The sequence below is a fragment of the Manihot esculenta genome, chromosome 5 (assembly GCF_001659605.2).
Source record: "Manihot esculenta cultivar AM560-2 chromosome 5, M.esculenta_v8, whole genome shotgun sequence".
Taxonomy (NCBI): Eukaryota; Viridiplantae; Streptophyta; class Magnoliopsida; order Malpighiales; family Euphorbiaceae; genus Manihot; species Manihot esculenta.
In genome coordinates, this window is record NC_035165.2 from 24,596,117 (window position 1) to 24,618,493 (window position 22,377).

The 22,377-nt window shown below is 42.3% G+C and overlaps 1 protein-coding gene across 1 annotated transcript in view; it reads left to right on the forward strand.

Moving 5' to 3' along the window:
- Positions 1 to 22,377, forward strand: part of LOC110615716 — a 44,628-nt gene that overhangs the window by 11,041 nt on the left and 11,210 nt on the right. Inside the window, exons 2-6 of the mRNA XM_043956804.1 lie at positions 3,299 to 3,515; positions 4,635 to 4,677; positions 5,267 to 5,355; positions 5,659 to 6,005; positions 22,180 to 22,324. Of these exons, the coding sequence (XP_043812739.1) occupies positions 3,299 to 3,515; positions 4,635 to 4,677; positions 5,267 to 5,355; positions 5,659 to 6,005; positions 22,180 to 22,324 (841 nt within the window). The remainder of the gene's footprint in view (positions 1 to 3,298; positions 3,516 to 4,634; positions 4,678 to 5,266; positions 5,356 to 5,658; positions 6,006 to 22,179; positions 22,325 to 22,377) is intronic.

The following is a 22,377-nucleotide window of genomic DNA, read 5'->3' on the forward strand; positions in this document are numbered from 1 at the left end:
GTGGCTGGACATAACTCGAGGCCTGAGTGCTTCCTTCTGATTCTCCCATGCCCTCTTCCGGCATGCTCACACCGAGACTGCCATCCCTCCTCTGATCTACTTCCATATCCTCAGACATTCCTCCCTGCACTGTTCCCCTTACTGATCTGCTTCTACCCAGATCCAAAGACCTTCTAGGGTCTCTAGCTACTCTGTCTCTGTTGGACCTACTGGACATTGCCCTAGGCAATGCTGGAGGACGGGCATCAGCGCCCTCGTCCTGAGGTGGCACTCCAGTCAATCGTGCAGATCGACGAGTTCCTCTCATTCTATCTTCTGAAAAACAGCACATAGTATAAACAATCATTAGCATCATATGGTTCATGTGGAAACACATGAACCCTCATCACATACATAGCATCACATCATGGCATTTATGCACATGCATATCATCATGGCATATCATATCATCATATAGACAGGACCCTACATCCTATCCTAGTGGACATGATTTTCCTAGTGTGCTTGACCTTCTAGAACATCTATGAGCCCGACACTCTAGGTCCGATCATATGAACCTAGGACTCTGATACCACTCTGTAACGACTCGGAAAACCGACCCGTTACCGGCGCTAGGATCCAGATCGGCTTAAGGCCGCCGGGACCCGTAGCAAGCCTACATACCTCCTGTAAACCTGTGGAATCCCATACATAACAACATATACATGATCTGTAAAAATTTTTCTTTTCTCTTATCCAAGCGAAACCTGTGCATGCACAAAATCATACATAAACCCCACACTGGAGTCCTCATCAAATACTCCAATGGGGTATCATCATCATACATATCAGCTTGGATAATCATGGTCATTAACATCATTACTCATTAAACACTCTGTACATAGTGGGGATTCACACACCTCTAGGTCAAGCACTACTATAATCCTCAATACATCATCAAATCATTCATTACATTACATGGTCATAAATACTCATTACATCATGTTCATGTCCACTACTATCTATTACAACATACATGACTTGACTTCACTCTAGCCGACTTCTTGATCTATCCTGTACCTGCAACTCTGGGAATAAAGGGAGTGGGGTGAGCTACTAGAGCCCAGTGAGCAGAAACTAAAAACATTTGTTTTAATTCCTCCATTTTTAGGTATATTATTATTCATTTAACTTTTTCTTTCTTTTTCTTGTTCATGCTTTCATGTATGCGCCATAACACAAACATTTCACAACAAGGATGAACTTGTCACCATTTAGCCCCTATCTTTCTTACTTATACATGCCGGGGGCGTAGAGCCGTAGCAGGCACACCCGGACTTCCATAATCAGTCATAGTGCCAGGGGCGTAGAGCCGTAGCAGGCACACCTGGACTCACATAGGCTATCATGACATACAAGGGCTAATGGATCATTCAACATTCATCCACATCAACAACAAAGTATGCAATGCAACATATTCGTGAATTCTGATGTAAACAACCTAATATATCTCATGGCATAATGATGCATGGGCAATGCTTTATGATTCATTCATTTATTCATTTACTTTAAAGCTTAAGGGGTTGTTCCACTCACTTGGTAACTGAAGCTTTAGCAACGAACTCTGAACGACTATCTCACAACCGGGGGTCTCGGTTCCTCGGGTCCGAACCTACACAGGTGGACTCAAATGAGGCACCAAACATACATGAACATGACTCTAAAATACTCCCCAAAAACCCCCTAAAACATCCTGAAAACATCACATGAAAACATGCAAGAAATGGCTGAACAGGGCACTTTCGGCGGCAGGTTCGGCGGCCGAAAGTCCCTCTGCAGCCGAAAGTCAGGCAGGTTCGGCGGCACTTTCGGCGGCCGAACCTCCCAGACAGAGGCGAAACTTGAGTTTCGGGGGCAGGCTTCGGCAGCCAAAACTGCCTCCATAAGGGGGTTCGGCGGCCGAAAGTTACTTCGGCGGCCGAACCTGAGTTTCTGCCGAAGGGCAGAAACTCGGCTCCCTTGTGTCCACAGCCTCCAAAACGCCTCAAAACATGCATAAACTTGTTTCTACACATGCATACTCATCATACATCACACCTAGGGGTCTCAAACTATAATATACCCCAACTACAACACTTCAAACAACACATTTCCAACATACATTGTTCAAATCGCAGCATAAACCCATAAACCTAACAACAAGCCTAAACATGCATTCTACCCCATCAACTTGCATAAAACTTTCATAAAACATAAAAGAAGCATAGATCGAAGCTTACCTCTTGAAGATCGAGAGGAAGAACGACCCTAGCTCGGAAAATGGAGGGATTTAGCTCCAAGACTTCCAAGCTCCAAACTTGCTTAAAAACACTCAAAAACCTTTGTGGAACCTTAAAACTCAAAGAAAATGGTGGGGATTGAAGGAAAAACACAAGATTTGGGAGAGGGAGGTCGGAAGCTTGCTGTGGCTGAAAATGGGAGAAAACTCTCCCATTTCGGCTAAGTGCCCCTTTTATAGGTGGCTGGCCAGGCCACGTTCGGGGGCCGAAAGTGCCTCCGCATGCATGCAAGGTTCGGCGGCCGAACTTGGAGTTCGGCGGCCGAACCTGCATTTCCCTCACTCAAAACTTTCGGGCGCCTAAAGTCCCTCCGAAAGCATGTATGTTCGGCGGCCGAACTTCGGAGTTCGGCGGCCGAACCTGGGTTTTCCTCCAAAGATTTTTCATGCAAAAACTCATTTAATTTCTTACTTAAAAACATGAAATACATGAAAACATTTCATAAAATCATAGTTTTACCCTTCTAGAGGTCTCCGACATCCGAGATCCCACCGGACGGTAGGGATTCCGATACCGGAGTCTAGCCGGGTATTACATCTTCTATCTCCATAACTAATCTATTGAATCTATCAAGAGAAACTAAGGGTCAATGATCAATCCCAACAACTGAAGTGGATCCAATTCTTCAACTAAATCTTTCTCATTATTGAAATCTCTTTATTTTATTATTCGCTTTCTTTTATTGTTTTCAGTATTAGATCAGTTCAATCAATCTCAAAACCCCCATTTTTACTTTTATTGCACTTTATTTTTATTTTGCTTTCAATTTCTTTGCTTTCAGTTAATTCTCTTGATCTTGACAAGGAAGATAGGTAAGTTTTTAATTCCCTGTGAATTCGATCCTTTCACCACTATCTACAGAGTAATATTGTTGATAACTGAAAATGTTATTTTTGACCGGTTTCGACAACCGCACAGTCAAAAATTGGCACCGTTGCCGGATAATTGATTTAACTGATTTATTTTTCTTTCATGACTAGATCTGGACACAAGGAGACTCTTCCTTATGATCCAGAAATTGAGCGCACAATCAGGAGATTAGGAAAGCAAGCAACTCGGCTTTGGGAGACAACTAAAGCTGAATCTGCGCAGGAAGAGCATCCCATCACAGATCCACCTTCTGAATCATCTGAATTGCACCATCAAGCCGCTGAGATGGCTGAACACATGGCACAACCTGCTGCCCATGCTAGACATGTTGTCCATGATGAATTAATACAAGAAAATCCAGCCATGAGGGCCCCAATGCCAAGAGAAAGAACCATGAGAGAGTTGGCAACCCCTATAGGTGATCAAGCACCTCTTTGCATCACTTATCCACCTCTAACAATTCCCTTTGAACTAAAAACAGGTTTGATTCATCTACTCCCTAAGTTTAGAGGTTTAAAGAATGAAAATTCACATAAGCACTTAAAAGAATTTAACATTGTTTGTTCATCCATGAGGCCGCAAGGCATAACTGAAGAACATGTTAAATTGAGAGCTTTTCCTTTTTCGCTTGATGATTATGCTAAGGATTGGTTATTTTATTTACCACCTGGATCTATCACTTCATGGGATGATATGGTAATAGCCTTTCTAAACAAATACTTCCCAACTTCTAAAGCCATTGGCATAAGAAGAGAGATCAGTTGTATTAGGCAAAAACAATCTGAGGATTTATATGACTATTGGGAAAGGTCCAAAAGATTGTGTACAGGTTGTCCTCAACATGATATCTCAGACAAGTCACTCATAGAATTCTTCTATGGAGGTTTGCTACCAACTGAAAGGAGATTTATTGATGTGGCATGTGGAGATTCCATTGCAGATAAGACACCTAGGGAGATGAGAGAGTTGATCTCAACACTTGCAACCTCATCTAGGCAATATGGGGAAGAAAAGCAACTGCAGAGAGAAGCAAATGAGGTAAGTACATCTACTCTTTCCTCTCAGATTTCTAAGCTGACCTCTGTTATGAAAAATTTTGTCATAGGTCAAGCTCAACAGGCTCAAACACTTCAGCCACCTAGGCCGTGTGGGATTTGTGCATATGTAGGACACCCAACTGATCAATGTCCTACACTTCAAAAAGATAGCCAGAAAGTGAATACCATTGGAGGATACAATAGCCAGGTGAGACATGATCCCTATTCTAACACCTACAATCCAAGTTGGAGAGACCATCCCAATTTCAGCTATAGAAGGGCTAACAACAACCAGAGCTATTAGAATTATCAAAGAAATCAAGCCCAACCAGCACCTCCAAGTCCCAACCAGCACCTTGAGAAGATGATAGAAACTTTGGCAAACTCTGTGCAAACTCTCCAACAACAGGTGGGACAGATGGCCATATCCATGAGCAAGTTTGAATCCCAAGGTAAGCTACCTTCCCAAACTGAAACTAATCCTAGACAGAATGTGAGTGCTATCACATTAAGAAGTGGAAAAGAGCTCCAAGATGCCAAATCTGATGAAGAAAAGCCAAGGGCATAAGAACAAAGTGTTTCAGAAGACCAACCGGCGCACCACCTCTCAAAGCCAAAAGAGCAGTCCAAACCGGTTCAACAGCCAAATGCAAATCAACAGGTAAGTTTCAAAATTCCACCATTTTCCAAAAATATTTGAAAGGACACAAAAAGAAAAAGAAGAAAAAGAGATCCTTGAGACCTTCAGGAAAGTGGAAATCAACATACCTCAACTAGATGCTGTGAAACAGATTCCCAGGTACGCAAAATTTCTGAAAGAACTGTGTATCAACAGAAGGAAGCTTGCTGAGAGAGAAAAAGTAAGTGTAGGTGAGGTTGTTACTGCTGTGATAACAAGAAAACTTCCAACCAAATGCAAAGACAAGGGAATGTTTGCTATTTCTTGCAAAATTGGCAATGTTGAGATAAAGAAAGCTATGTGTGATCTAGGTGCATCCATTAATGTTATGCCTCTTGCTATTTATAATTCTTTGAATGCAGGTGCACTAAAAGACACAAGAGTAGTGATTCAGTTGGCTGACAGATATGTGGTGTATCCAAAAGGAGTTATAGAAGATGTTATAGTACAAGTAGATGAACTTGTCTTTCCAGCAGACTTTTATGTGATTGATACAAAGGAAGACAATGGTAACACTACTTCAGACATCCTACTTGGACATCTTTTCTTAAGCACAGCCAGAACTAAGATAGATGTGCATGATGGCACTCTCACCATGGAGTTTGAAGGGGAAGTGATTAAATTTAATGTTTATGATGCTATGAAATATCCCCATGATATGTCCCCTATTTATGGTTTAGATAACATTGATTGTTTGAGTCAGAAAATTTTTTATTTGAATAATGATGATATGCTAAACAATGACCTTTGCAAGAATGAGAACCAGAAAGAGTCAGAACTGAAAGAAACAGTCTGCAACATTCAACAGGTGAGTTGCATCCAAATGCAAGGAGAACAGGAAATGAAAGGCACTCTTCAGCTTGGATCGCAGGAAGCCGAGGCACCACTTCAGTCAGAATCACAAGTCGGCTCTTTCAGCTCTCCAACGCAGACAGGCCTTGCACAGAAGGAAGAAGCTGAAACTAGTTCAGCCAGACAACCAATGCAGACACCCACTTGTTTGCTTAAACAGGAGCCACTCTTGCAGCACCTATCCGAATCTGAAGAAATTGAGAATGGCTTTTATGAACAGATCTTTCATGCCCAAACTGATGAACCATGGTATGCAGACATGATGAACTACCTAGCCACAGGTAACTTACCTTCTGATATGCCCAAGCACACAAAAGATAAAATAAAGAAAGATGCAAAATACTATGTTTGGGATGAGCCATATTTGTGGAAACATTATTCTGATCAAATGATAAGGAGATGCATTCCAGATCAAGAGATAGCTTCAGTACTCACATTCTGCCATTCATATAGTTGTGGTGGACACTTTGGCCCAAGAAAGACAGCTCATAAAATACTTGAAAGTGGCATGTTTTGGCCCACTATTTTTCGAGATGCCTTTTTATTTTGCAGATCATGTGCTCGGTGCCAACAAACTGGAAATCTGAGCAACAGAAATCAAATGCCACAGAATCCCATCATGGTCTGTGAGGTATTTGATGTGTGGGGCATATACTTCATGGGGCCATTCCCACCATCCTTTGGATACACTTACATCATCCTTGCAGTAGATTATGTATCCAAATGGGTAGAAGCTAGAGCAACCAAATTTGATGATGCAAAAGCAGTAGTGGACTTTGTGATGACCCACATCTTTGCCAGACATGGAGTACCTAAGGCAATCATCAGTGATAGAGGGACTCACTTTTGCAACAAGGTAGTGGAAAGCCTTCTCAGAAAGCACAATGTCATACATAGAACATCCACAACCTACCACCCTCAGACAAATGGGCAAGCTGAAGTCTAACAGAGAAATCAAGGCCATCCTAGAAAAAACAGTGTCTCCCAATAGAAAAGACTGGAGTGCACGTTTGGAAGATGCTTTATGGGTATACAGAACAGCCCACAAGACTCTTATAGGTATGTCTCCTTACAGATTGGTCTATGGGAAAGCCTGTCACCTTCCAGTTGAGCTTGAACACAAGGCTTACTGGGCAGTCAAGAGTTGCAACATGGATCTCATGGAAGCCGGCCACCATCGCAAATTGCAATTGCAAGAGCTGGAAGAGATAAGACGAGATGCATATGAGACTTCTTGGAACTACAAAGCCAAAACCAAAGCCTCCCATGACAGTCAGATTTCAAGAAAATAATTCGAGGTTGGTGATAAAGTCTTAGTTTTAGTTTGAATAGCCACAGTTTAATTTTTTTTTCATTTTTGTTATTTTTACTTTCAATAACACACACATTTAGCCACAGTTTTTTTTTCTTTTTTCTGTTTTGGTTTGCTCTACTCAAACTCATAGACTATGTTGGATGAGCTTTCTTTCCATGACCCCATTGATGTGATTACTCTTTAAACTTAAGTTGAATTAATTACAGTGAGTTATATTCATTTTTGGGAATTACCTTTTGAATTGAATCTTTGAGCTTGCCATGGTGAAAAATATATGTTACTCATTAGAGATAATGGATTGAAAAGATGTGTGAATAAACTTAATATGACTTGTTTTAGTAATTGGTGTTGATTTTCCAAATCCAATGAGATAGGAAATTCGGCAAAGGCTTAGACTTCATGTACTGAAAACTGTTCCAATGGTTGAAAGACTATGAACAGAGCTAGTAGCCACTTGGACAGGTGACCAACTGAAAATATATACTTTCACATCAAAAGGTTGGTGACTTTTTCAAGCAAGATTTAAGTGCAAAAAACTGAATAAAGTACTTCAAGGTAAGGGCAAATCACTCTGAAAGCTAGAAAGAGTCTTAATTGAACAAATGATAAGTGCATGTGTAATCTCTCTCTTGAGAAAAACATATACTAGCCATGGTAGGTAAAGGGAGACAAGGAAAGAAGGTGAGTAACCTTGATGCATACATTCTTCACTGTAATGATTCAAAGTAAGTATCTAGAGTAAGAGCTTAAGTGGAAATAAAGGATCAAGTAGCAAAGAAATCTCGTTTGACTATGTTTATTTGCTTGAGGACAAGCAAAAGGCTAGGTGTGGGGGTATTTGATAGAGCATAATTTAGACCATATTATCATGATATTATTGATGTTAATTTACACTTTCTCTACCTAATTTTGTGATTTTAATCTTATTCTGCAGAAAATGATGTAAAGAGACAATTTGGTGAAAATGCCCCTAAAACTGCCCAAAATGGAGCAAATGAGAGCAAACATCCCAAATTGAACTTGAAAAGATCCAAATAAGGAAAGTAATTTGAAATTCAAATTTCAAATCCTTAAGAGAACTCAAAATTCAAAATCAAGATTCAGCTCATTCAGGAAAGTGCTAAATAAGGAAAGTGGCAAATAAGGAAAGTGCAGTCTGCAGAGCAGTTTAAAATTCAAGATCTTCAAGAATCATTTTCCTTATTGAAGAAGCTAAATCTTTAGAGGATGCACATTCAAATTTGAAATTCAAATTCAGCTTGTTAAAGAAGCCAAAGAAGTCACACATGCTACCTCAAGTCTTGCACATTCAAAATTCAAAATTCAAAAGGAGGCTCCACCTCATTAATGTGCAAGATATGGGCGGCATGGGCTGCTATTGGGCAGCAACTTAACAACTTGGGTAGCAAGTAAGGACCTAGGGCAACACTTTCAACTATAAAAAGACACATAAGGAGCCTCCCCATACTTTTTCTACTCTCCCTTGGACACACATACGGGATTGCAAGTGGCACCATCTCTCCTACTTCCTTTCTTGTTTTTGGTTTTGGTTCAGCCATGAGTGGCTGAAACCTTTTATTCTAGTTGAAGATTAGGTGATACTTTGGTTGTTTTATGGATTGTGAGATCTGAACATAAGTTGTTTATCTTTTGGTTATTCAATATTTATGCAATTTCATGCTTGATTCTATTATTGCTTTGTTATTATGATCAATGTGGCCACTTGATTCTTGATTGCAAGGTAATATATTGTTAGTTTGAATAATTTTGAGTCCGTAATCACTTGGATTGTTCAAACACAAGAACACTTGGTGTAAAAGCTAAGGAAGTTGCATAATCTAGCAATATCACCATGCGTTTGGGTAGCTAGGATTAGATCTCTCTGTTTCTTAATGCAATTGACAGTTGTTTTGATGCCTAAGGCCCAAGGACATTCCTTGGCAACTTGTTGATTAGTGATTAATTAGAGGACGTTCCTTAATTGGTTTATGATTAAGGAGAGACATGGTGGTGAGAAGCGTCTTCTATCTCCATAACTAATCTATTGAATCTATCAAGAGAAACTAAGTGTCAATGATCAATCCCAACAACTGAAGTGGATTCAATTCTTTAACTAGATCTTTCTCATTATTGAAATCTCTTTATTTTATTATTCGCTTTCTTTTATTGCTTTCAGCATTAGATCAGTTTAATCAATCTCAAAACCCCCATTTTTACTTTTATTGCACTTTATTTTTATTTTGCTTTCAATTTCTTTGTTTTCAGTTAATTCTCTTGGTCTTGACAAGGAAGATAAGTAAGTTTTCAATTCCCTGTGGATTCGATCCTTTCACCACTATCTGCAGTAGTAATATTATTGATAACTGAAAAGGTTATTTTTGACCGGTTTAGACAACCACACAGTCAGAAGGACTACGAATTTGGACGGAGGAGAAAGTGAGGGACTTAAGTGTTGGGTCCTCAAAATAGAAGGACAAAAGTGTTAATTACGTTAGACCTTAGGGACTAAAAAGTAATTTTCCCAATTTATATGTGATATGAATCCATGATATATGTAGATTTTATGTGAAAATCATTTTCACAAAGTATACACACACATATGCATTACTGTTGTTTGTTAATATGATTAATAAACGATGGTATCGTTTTCTGTATAGTCAATGATAGTTTGATATGATCAAACAATTACTGATAAGATCAGTAAAATCAATCTAACTGATATGCATAATAAGGAAATTTAGGCGGATCATTGTTAATGCGATTAATGGTTCTGTTTAGCTTAGATATCGTTCCCGCAACAAAATAAACTATAAGCTAATAAGTTTATAACATGTTTGTATGAAATGTGTTGTGATTATGTGTAATACCCGGCTAGACTCCGGTACCGGAATTCCTACCGTCCGGTGGAATTTGGGTGTCGGAAACCTCTAGAAGGGTAAAAGCATGTTTTTATAAAATGTTTTCATGTTTTTAATGTTTTAAGTATGATTTTAAATAAGTTTTTGCATGAAAATTCTTTAAGGAAAAACTCAGGTTCGGCCGCCGAAACTCACTTTCGGCCGCCGAACATGCATGGACTTTGGGAGGCACGTTAGGCCCCCGAAAGTCTAAGAAAGGGAAGTGCAGGTTCGGCCGCCGAACCTTATGTTCGGCCGCCGAACATTGCATGGATACGGAGGCACATTCGGCCCCCGAATGTGGCCTGGCCAGCCACTATAAAAGGGTCCCCTTGGTCCGCACGGGCGAGCTTTTTCTCTCCCATTGTCGGCCAAGGTGAGTCTCCGCCGCTCCTCCCTCGATCTTGAGTGTTTCCTTTAGATCTTTCATGATTTTAACAAGTCTTCATCTTGCTTTGAAGTTTTTAAGCTTTTGAAACAAGTTTTGAACTTGGAGACCCAAGGAGCTCAATCTCTCCCAACTCCAAGTTAGATCGCCTCCACTCTCGATCTTCAAGAGGTAAGAGTCGATCTCTAGCTTACATTATGTTTTAAACAAGTTTTATGCAAGATCTGTGGGGTAGAGATGCATGTTTAGGTTTGTTGATGAGTTTATGGTTTTGATGCTTTGATGAACAATGTAGCTTGATTGTGTGTGTATGAAGTGTTGTAGATGGGGTATATGCATGTTTGAGACCCCTAGGAACTTGTATGTATGTTTTGGTTGAGAAATATGCATGATCTGTGGTTTTGGGAGGCAGGAGGTTCATTTGAACCAAGTTTCTGCCGTTTGGCAGAAACCAGGTTCGGCAGCCGAAGGGAGTTTCGGCCGCCGAACCCCTCTTGTGAAGGCAGCTTTCGGCTGCCGAAGGTGCCCCCGAAAAGAGACTTTCGTCTCTGTCTGGCACTTTCGGCCGCCGAAGGTGCCGCCGAACCTAGCTGAGTTTCGTCTCTGTCCAGGACTTTCGGCCGCCGAAGGTGCCGCCGAAGGTGCCCTGTTCAGCCATTTCATGCATATTTTCTGTGATGTTTTCATGATGTTTTGGGGGATATATTAGAGATATGTTTATATGTGTTTGGTCCCTCATTGGAGTCCACCTGTGTAGGTTCGGACCCGAGGAACCAAGGACCCCAGCAGTGAGCCAGCTGCTGAGAGTTTGACAGAGTCAGCCAGAGGTGAGTGGAACTATACTTAATCTTTTAAATTAAGAAAGTGAATATTTTATCATGTTTCATGCATCATGACTATAATATAGGATGTTTGCATTAGAATCACGAATATGCTACATTGCATTATTATATTGTGGTTGATGAGGAGGGACATTGCACGACTCACTAGTCCTGTGTACGAAGTCCTGTGGTGCCCATAATAGGGCCGGGCAATAGCTCCGATTTACGAAGTCCTGTGGTGCCCATAATAGGGCCGGGCAATACGAAGTCCTGTGGTGCCCATAATAGGGCCGGGCAATACGAAGTCCTGTGGTGCCCATAATAGGGCCGGGCATGGAGCTGAGGGATTTTTGGGTCGGTCCTTCCATGATGTGAAATGTTTGTGCAATGATGCATTCCATTATAACATGTTTTAAATATTTTTTTTATATAGTTCTACTCACTGGGCATCTAGCTCACCCCTCTCCCCTAACCCCCAGGTTTGCAGGTACGGGATTGATAGAGAAGAAAAGAAGAGAAAAGTCCTATGTATGTAATAGCTAGAGTATGTGGACATGACAAATGATAAGAATGTAATGTAAAGTTTGAAACAGTTATGTTTATGTAACTATGTTATTGAGGATAGAGTTGTGCTTGACCATAGTTTATGTTAATCCCTTGGTATGTACATGATCTTATTTTATGATGTATATGTGAACCAACTCAACACAGAATGTATATTGCCATAGAGGCTTTGATGAAATCCTACAGAGGGATTAATGTTTATGTATATGATGAATACAGTGCATGCACAGGTTGAGTTTGGTATATGAAGAAAAAAGAAAAGTTTTTAATTTTTATGTATGATGTTGATCATGTATGGGATTAAACAGGTAAACAGGATGTATGTAGGCTTGCTACGGGTTCCGGCGGCCTTAAGCCGACCTGAATCCTAGCGCCGGTAGCGGTCCGGATTTCCGGGGCGTTACAGAGTGGTATCAGAGCCCTAGGTTCATATGGTCGGACCTACAGTGTCGGGCTCATAGAGGTTATAGAAGGTCAAGCACAATAGGAAAGGTCATGTCCACTAGGATAGGATGTAGGGTCCTGTCTTGCTATGATGATGTGATATGCCATGACAATATGCATGCGCATAAATGATATGCTATGTTTGCCATGTATGTGATGTAGGTTCATGTGTCTCCACATGAACCATATGATGCTAATGCTTGCGAGTTATGTGCTGTTTTTCAGAGAACAGAATGAGAGGAACTCGTCGATCTGCACGATTGACAGGAGTCCCACCAGAGGATGAGGGCACGAGCGCCCGTCCTCCCACATTGCCTAGGGCAATGTCATGCAGAACAAACAGAGAAAGAGTATCAAGGGACCCTAGAAGGTCTTTTGATACTAGCAGAAGGGGGACAGAAAGAGGAGGAAGTTCTTCAGATGTGAGGGAGGTTATGGAAGAAGATCAGAGAAGGGATGGGAATCTGGATATTGGCATGTCAGAAGAAGGGACAGGGGAGTCACAAGGAGGCACTCAGGCCTCGGGGTATGGTTTTCCACCCTATTACCCACCCTATGCACAGAGTCCCGGGTATCCGATGGGAAGTACGTCGGATTACTCCAGCTTTAATCCCTACCCTACTCACATGCCTTATCCACCTTTCTATCCACCGTACCCACAGTATCCAGCCTATCCACCCTCATCCTTCCATCCTCACCCAGCAAACCCCACCTCGGGGAATGCTGCACCCCCACCTCCACCACCTACAGAACCAGTACCCCAGTTACTCAACCTCCTAGACCTAGCTCAGCCAGTGGGAGTAAGGTGAAGATGACAGCTTACCTTAAGCTGGATGCTCCTAAATACAAATCAGGAGATGATCCCTTTGAATACCTGAGGGCAGTGAAGATGATCACTGATGAGCTAGGGGCAGATGATAGAAGAGCCATTGAGATGGCAGGGTTCACTCTGAAGTGCAAGAAGGCAAGGGAATGGTTCAAGTGCTATGTAGACCCGAGACTAGACAGTATGACATGGGAGGAATTTGCTAATGAGTTTGCTGGATGGGCATTTCCAGATAGCTCCAGAGAGCTAAAGATGATTGAGTTTGAGCAACTGAGACAGACAGAAGACATGAGCATAGAGGAGTACACAGATAAATTTCTGGAGCTATTACCCTTCTCAGGGCAAGCTCTAGATACAGATGTGAAGAAGGCCAGGAGATATGTTATGAAATTACAGTCCAGGTACTCCTCATTGATTCAATCAGCTGAGAGGGAAAGTTTTCACACGGTGGTAGATATGGCTCGAAGAATGGAGGCCAGTGCCATAGTTGAGGGGTCAGTGAAGCAGTCGGTGACCCAGTCTTCTGGGGTTAAGACCCCAGGCAGAGGAGGGCCAGGACCCTCTACTCAGAGTTCAGGTAGTAAGAGATGGAATAGCACTAAGAAGCCCAAGAAGAATAAGTTCTGGAATAAGCTGAAATCCGGTTTGGGTTTTGGCGGTGGCTCGAGTTCAGGCTCAGATGGTGCAGAATGCCAAAGGTGTGGGAGGCCACACAAGGGAGCGTGTCGATGGGGGACCAATGCATGTTTCAGATGTGGCCAGGAGGGACACATAGCTCGGGATTGTCCTAGAGCACCTTTCATGGGCCAGCCCCAACAGACAGCTTCAGGTAGTGTGGCACAACCAGCAACTCCAGCCACAACACAGGGCAGTGGCAGAGGTAGAGGGAGAGGGGCAGCCTCTTCTTCTGGTTCCCGAGGTGAAGGTCCATCAGCTCCAGCCAGGATCTTCACAATGACTCAGCAGGAGGCGAACACATCCAACACCGTGGTGTCAGGTAATCTCATCATTGGGTGTTTTGATGTGTATGCATTAATGGATCCGGGTGCATCCCATTCTTTCATCGCTCCGAGGGCAGTTGAGAGGTTAGGGTTGATGGTCTCTGGATTAGAGTGTCCCCTATGGGTCAGTGGACCCAAGTGTGACCCGACAGTGGCAGAGTCAGTCTGCCGGTATTGTCCAGTGTTCGTTGAGGGAAGATGCCTTTCCGCCGACCTTGTGGTTCTAGACTTGACAGATTTTGACGTCATTCTAGGGATGGATTGGCTATCTACCCATGGTGCTACCTTGGACTGCAGGGACAAGGTAGTCAGGCTCAGAGATCAGAACGGGTCAGAGGTTGTCTTCAGAGGAGACAAGAGGGGTACGCCTAGAGGTCTGATATCGGCCCTACAGGCTCGTAGACTGCTTAGGAAAGGATGTCAGGGGTATGTAGCTCACGTGAGAGAGCTAGATAGTCAGGTCAGGGAGCCAGCCTCAGTGCCAGTTGTCAGAGAATTTCTGGATGTCTTTCCAGAAGAGCTTCCAGGACTACCACCTGCTAGGGAGATAGAGTTCGAGATTGAACTGATGCCTGGAACTAGACCGATCTCTATCCCTCCCTACAGGATGGCACCAGCAGAATTGAAAGAACTGAAAGAGCAGTTGCAAGATCTGGTAGATAAGGGCTTCATCCGACCGAGTACCTCACCTTGGGGTGCTCCAGTGCTTTTTGTGAGAAAGAAGGATGGATCCCTCAGACTTTGTATCGACTACAGGCAGTTGAACAAGGTCACTACCAAGAACAAGTACCCACTGCCAAGGATCGACGATCTATTCGACCAGCTAGCAGGAGCGGGTTGTTTCTCCAAGATAGATCTGAGATCAGGGTACCATCAGTTGAGGATAAGGGAAGAAGACATACCGAAGACAGCTTTCAGGACCAGATATGGGCACTATGAGTTCCTTGTAATGCCGTTCGGGTTGACCAACGCCCCTGCAGCATTCATGGACCTCATGAACAGAATATTCAGACCATACCTGGATCACTTCGTTATTGTCTTTATAGATGATATCCTAGTGTATTCCAGGAATGCAGAGGAGCATGCCCAGCATCTGAGGATTGTATTACAGACCTTGAGGGAACATGGCTTGTATGCCAAGTTCTCCAAGTGTGAGTTCTGGTTAAGGAGCATATCATTCTTGGGGCATATAGTGTCAGAGAATGGGATAGAAGTGGACCCCAAGAAGGTTGAAGCTGTGACTAACTGGCCAAGACCCACCTCAGTGACAGAGATCAGAAGCTTCTTGGGTTTGGCTGGCTACTACAGGAGGTTCGTTCAGGACTTCTCTAAGATTGCAGCTCCTTTAACCAGATTAACCAGAAAGAATCAGAGGTTCGAGTGGACCGACCAATGTGAGGAAAGCTTTGAAGAGCTCAAGAAGAGGTTGACTTCAGCACCAGTGTTAGCTCTGCCAAACAGCAATGAGGATTTCACAGTGTTCTGTGATGCATCCAGAGTAGGCCTGGGTTGTGTGTTGATGCAGAATGGTAGGGTGATCGCTTATGCCTCTAGACAGCTGAAGAGGCATGAGTTGAATTACCCCACACATGACCTGGAAATGGCAGCAGTTATCTTTGCCCTCAAGATGTGGAGGCATTACCTCTATGGGATAAAATGTGAGATCTTCACAGACCATAAGAGCCTGCAGCACATCTTGAACCAGAGAGAGCTGAACTCGAGGCAGAGGAGATGGGTAGAACTGTTGAGTGACTATGATTGCAAGATCCAGTACCATCCGGGTAAGGCTAATGTAGTAGCTGATGCCTTAAGCCGGAAATCACTTGGCAGTCTATCCCACATCACGGCAGAGAGGAGACCGGTGGTGAAGGAATTTTATGAACTCATCAATGAGGGTCTACTGATGGAGTTGTCTGGTACAGGTGCTTTGATTGCACAGATGAAAGTAACACCCGTGTTTCTGGAGCAGGTGGCTCAGAAACAGCATGAGGACCCAGAGTTAGTAAAGATTGCCAGGACTGTTCAGTCAGGCAAAAACAGTGAGTTCAGGTTCGACAATAAGGGGATCCTCCGCTATGGGAACAGACTATGTGTACCAGATGACATCGGGCTAAAAGGAGACATTATGAGAGAGGCTCATAATGCAAGATACAGTGTTCACCCTGGAGCCACCAAGATGTATCAAGATCTGAAGAGAGTGTATTGGTGGCCAGCTATGAAGAGGGAAGTGGCACAGTTCGTGTCAGCCTGCGAAATATGTCAGAGGGTGAAGCTGGAACATCAGAAGCCGGCTGGAATGCTTAACCCACTGCCGATTCCAGAGTGGAAATGGGAGAATATCGCTATGGATTTTGTAGTGGGGTTACCGGCAACATCCAACAGACTAGACTCCATATGGGTGATCGTGGACAGACTCACCAAATCTGCTCACTTCATCCCTGTTAGGAGCAATTACTCTGTGGATAAGTTAGCGCAGGTGTATGTTGACGAGGTTGTCAGGCTGCATGGGGTCCCAGTGTCTATAGTATCAGATAGAGGGCCCCAGTTCACCTCCAGGTTTTGGCGGAGTCTGCAGAATGCTATGGGTACCAGGCTGGATTTCAGTACTGCCTTCCACCCCCAGACTGATGGACAGTCAGAGAGGACCATCCAGACAATAGAGGATATGCTCAGGATGTGTGTGCTAGATTTTGGCGGTTCTTGGAGGCAACATCTACCCTTGGTGGAGTTCGCCTACAATAACAGCTATCATGCTAGCATCGGGATGGCTCCATATGAAGCTTTGTATGGAAGGAAGTGCAGGTCACCTGTTTGCTGGGAAGAGGTTGGAGAGAGGTCCTTAGCAGGGCCTGAGCTTGTAGAGATCACCAGCAGAGTGGTGCCCATGATCAGAGAAAGGATAAAGACTGCCACAAGCAGGCAGAAGAGTTATACAGACATCCGCAGGAGACAGGTAGAGTTTCAGGAGGGGGATCTAGTATTGCTCAAGGTGTCTCCAATGAAAGGGGTGGTTCGGTTCGGAAAGAAAGGTAAGTTAGCTCCACGGTACATCGGGCCCTTTGAGGTCTTGCAAAAAGTTGGGAATGTATCGTACAAGCTGGACTTGCCTGCTTCTATGGAGAGAATCCATCCGGTTTTCCATGTTTCCATGTTGAGGAAGTTCGTGTCAGATCCGGGCAAGGTTCTTAGTGAGCCTGATGTGGAGATCCAAGAGGATCTCACTTATGTTGAACAGCCAGTGCGGATTCTAGACACTCAGATCAGAAAGCTAAGGAACAAGGAAATCCCGATGGTGAAAGTCCTTTGGAACCATCACAATATGGAAGAATGTACCTGGGAGACACGGGAGTCCATGCTCCAGCAATATCCCCATCTCTTTTAAGGTTAGTCTCTATGTGTTTTATATGTATGTTATGTTGTTTTGCTATGCTTGTGCTAGTTGAGGAACATTCGGGGACGAATGTTCTTAAGGGGGGGAGAATGTAATACCCGGCTAGACTCCGGTACCGGAATTCCTACCGTCCGGTGGAATTTGGGTGTCGGAAACCTCTAGAAGGGTAAAAGCATGTTTTTATAAAATGTTTTCATGTTTTTAATGTTTTAAGTATGATTTTAAATAAGTTTTTGCATGAAAATTCTTTAAGGAAAAACTCAGGTTCGGCCGCCGAAACTCACTTTCGGCCGCCGAACATGCATGGACTTTGGGAGGCACGTTAGGCCCCCGAAAGTCTAAGAAAGGGAAGTGCAGGTTCGGCCGCCGAACCTTATGTTCGGCCGCCGAACATTGCATGGATACGGAGGCACATTCGGCCCCCGAATGTGGCCTGGCCAGCCACTATAAAAGGGTCCCCTTGGTCCGCACGGGCGAGCTTTTTCTCTCCCATTGTCGGCCAAGGTGAGTCTCCGCCGCTCCTCCCTCGATCTTGAGTGTTTCCTTTAGATCTTTCATGATTTTAACAAGTCTTCATCTTGCTTTGAAGTTTTTAAGCTTTTGAAACAAGTTTTGAACTTGGAGACCCAAGGAGCTCAATCTCTCCCAACTCCAAGTTAGATCGCCTCCACTCTCGATCTTCAAGAGGTAAGAGTCGATCTCTAGCTTACATTATGTTTTAAACAAGTTTTATGCAAGATCTGTGGGGTAGAGATGCATGTTTAGGTTTGTTGATGAGTTTATGGTTTTGATGCTTTGATGAACAATGTAGCTTGATTGTGTGTGTATGAAGTGTTGTAGATGGGGTATATGCATGTTTGAGACCCCTAGGAACTTGTATGTATGTTTTGGTTGAGAAATATGCATGATCTGTGGTTTTGGGAGGCAGGAGGTTCATTTGAACCAAGTTTCTGCCGTTTGGCAGAAACCAGGTTCGGCAGCCGAAGGGAGTTTCGGCCGCCGAACCCCTCTTGTGAAGGCAGCTTTCGGCTGCCGAAGGTGCCCCCGAAAAGAGACTTTCGTCTCTGTCTGGCACTTTCGGCCGCCGAAGGTGCCGCCGAACCTAGCTGAGTTTCGTCTCTGTCCAGGACTTTCGGCCGCCGAAGGTGCCGCCGAAGGTGCCCTGTTCAGCCATTTCATGCATATTTTCTGTGATGTTTTCATGATGTTTTGGGGGATATATTAGAGATATGTTTATATGTGTTTGGTCCCTCATTGGAGTCCACCTGTGTAGGTTCGGACCCGAGGAACCAAGGACCCCAGCAGTGAGCCAGCTGCTGAGAGTTTGACAGAGTCAGCCAGAGGTGAGTGGAACTATACTTAATCTTTTAAATTAAGAAAGTGAATATTTTATCATGTTTCATGCATCATGACTATAATATAGGATGTTTGCATTAGAATCACGAATATGCTACATTGCATTATTATATTGTGGTTGATGAGGAGGGACATTGCACGACTCACTAGTCCTGTGTACGAAGTCCTGTGGTGCCCATAATAGGGCCGGGCAATAGCTCCGATTTACGAAGTCCTGTGGTGCCCATAATAGGGCCGGGCAATACGAAGTCCTGTGGTGCCCATAATAGGGCCGGGCAATACGAAGTCCTGTGGTGCCCATAATAGGGCCGGGCATGGAGCTGAGGGATTTTTGGGTCGGTCCTTCCATGATGTGAAATGTTTGTGCAATGATGCATTCCATTATAACATGTTTTAAATATTTTTTTTATATAGTTCTACTCACTGGGCATCTAGCTCACCCCTCTCCCCTAACCCCCAGGTTTGCAGGTACGGGATTGATAGAGAAGAAAAGAAGAGAAAAGTCCTATGTATGTAATAGCTAGAGTATGTGGACATGACAAATGATAAGAATGTAATGTAAAGTTTGAAACAGTTATGTTTATGTAACTATGTTATTGAGGATAGAGTTGTGCTTGACCATAGTTTATGTTAATCCCTTGGTATGTACATGATCTTATTTTATGATGTATATGTGAACCAACTCAACACAGAATGTATATTGCCATAGAGGCTTTGATGAAATCCTACAGAGGGATTAATGTTTATGTATATGATGAATACAGTGCATGCACAGGTTGAGTTTGGTATATGAAGAAAAAAGAAAAGTTTTTAATTTTTATGTATGATGTTGATCATGTATGGGATTAAACAGGTAAACAGGATGTATGTAGGCTTGCTACGGGTTCCGGCGGCCTTAAGCCGACCTGAATCCTAGCGCCGGTAGCGGTCCGGATTTCCGGGGCGTTACATTATGTGATGTCTTGGCATGGTTTATAGTATGACCTTGTTAACCTATGAGATTGCTTTTTATGGGATATAATTTTTAAATACGGCCTGCATGTCGTTTATTTTAATGTAATAGTATAGGCTTTCTTTAAATTTTGTAAATGGAGATCCACAAGATGGAGAAGTGAAGACTCGTGCTTCCGTGGTGATGGTGGAGTTGCCTCCAATAATGAGTAGATTCCATGGTGTGGACAAGCAAGCTCAAGATATAAAGACATGTTTCATTGCAACTAATGTAATAGAATTACACCTAGGTTGCCCCTTATGATAATGACCATGGGCTTGATATGCTCGCATGCGGCTTAGCTGGCATGTTGATTGCGTTAGCGAACCTTTGGCAGGCGTTTTATTTCTTTATGAAATCCCTGGCTTCCTTTTATACCTCTGCCGACCAATAATACCCCTATTGTTTTCTCCTATCTCTTCCTGCTGTGGCCTTTGCCCCTATGGTTTTTTCACAAAGTTCCTGAAATGGCATCTCTTGATCAGCCTTTCTATCTCATTTATCAACTGGTAACAATCATTGGTGTCGTGGCCATGCATTTTGTGATATTGAAAATATTTGTTCGAGTCCTTTCTCTTCGGATAATTTTTTAGGGGTTTAGGCCACTGCACATAGTCCTTGTTCTAGACTGCCAAGAGCACCTTGACTCTTGATACACTCAAAGACGTGACCTCTGCTGGAATATGAGTTGGTAAGGTCGCTGTTCTTTTCTCTCCCATCTATACTTATTCAGCGCCTCTAAGCCTTTGTCCTGCCTTCTTTCTGGCATTTCCCTCCTCGTGTCATCAACACCTCTTCCCCTCTCCTTGTCATCCCGGGTGAACAGGCTGGTGATTAAGGCATCATCTTGCCTTATATATTTCTTCGCTCTCTTCATCAGCTCTGACAAGGTAGTAGAGGGCTTTCGGCATAAAGACCCAAAGAACTCTCGGGAGGTCGTGCCCTTCTGCATGGCCTCCACTGCTCTTGCTTCATCCAGCTTTGGTATCTGCAGGGCCTCCAAGTTGAACATGGCTACATAATCCTTTAGGGACTCATTTCTTCTCTACCTAACGGTCTCCAAATAGCTTGTCTTTTATTTCAATAAGGATCCCAGCAATAAACCTGTTGATGAACACATTGGCCAAGTCGATAAAGTTCCTGATGCTCCTGACTCCAGGCTGATGAACCAAGCCTGAGCTGGTCCTGTCAGGGTTGTTGGGAAGACTTTATACATTAGATCGTTAGAGTGAGTCTGTAGCTCCATAAAGGTCTTGTAATTTAGCACATGCTCTCTGGGATTTCCCATCCCGTCATATGTTGCCAAGGTCAACGTCATAAACTTTTTTGGTATGGTTTCTTGTTGGATCTGTTTCACGAACGGTGATGAGATTGGCAACAAGGGACCGCTATTATCTTTGGCTCCAAGCTCCATGAGCAGTTGTTCTTTCAACGTCTCCAACTTCTAATCAACTTCTCAAATTTTAATATTTAATAAAATTTAATGTAATTAAAATAAATATAATTAAAAAATTATATATTTTAATATATATGAAAAAATAAAATAAATAAAAATTATAAAACGATGGAGTGTACATTAACTTATTAATATTAATATTGAAGTTAGTTTGAAATTCAACCAGAACTCATTATATAAAAATTATTAACATGTATAAATTACAAGAATTAAAGTACAAATGAAATAATTTTTTTTGAATAAAAATAAAATTTAATATTTTTAATCCCTGAGAGCAACTTTAACCTTTTTATTAGATCCCTTCTTGGACCTATGCATTCTTTATCAAGGGAAGTTCATCTTTCGGCTAAAATATATACTAAAAAACAATAAATCTTTATAAAATTTACGAATTTAATTTATAAAAAAAATATATACAGCATTCTTTTAAATAACTTCTAAAAAATTATTATATTAATAAAAATAATAGCACATAAAATGCAATTATGTAAATTCAATAATACAATAAATTAATATAATTTTTATTATATTTCTTTATTTATTTATTATTTATTATAGTAATATAAAACATTATAGTCACATATTCAATGTTATTTTTAATAATTATTTTAATTTTCAATAAAGTGATTAATAAAATATTATTTTATGTAAATTTATAAATAAAGTATAAAATTTTATAAAATGTGAATTATATTTTAATTACAATAATAATTTTACTGTATTTCTAAAAATACGCTGTTTTTTTTTTTTTTAATTTTCTTTTTTACTCTCTGAAACCCTTATGGCGATGACTGCTGACTCCAAGTCTTAATTCATCTCGATCTTCGCGTGGCGCTGGTTTGAACAGAACAAATCGGAGGAAAATTTCGTCCCGTCTGTCGTGTATTGCGTGGTGGTTAACCGGAAAGCCGGAAAAATTCCGGCATTTCATCCCTTATCATCACCATAGTTTATGAGTTCTTCCACGGAGCAGCATTCTAATATTTCTGATTGATCCCCTGTTTAAGCCGATTTCTCCACCGCTGCCCACGGCGGATAATGTTGTAGCTGAGGGTAGATGGGAGCTGATTCATGGACTGCGTTATCTGAATCCACTAAATCCTTCTTTGTGGAAGATCGTTTACGGTAGCTTTCTCTGTCCCTAAAACCCATGAATTCAAGTATACGCCTG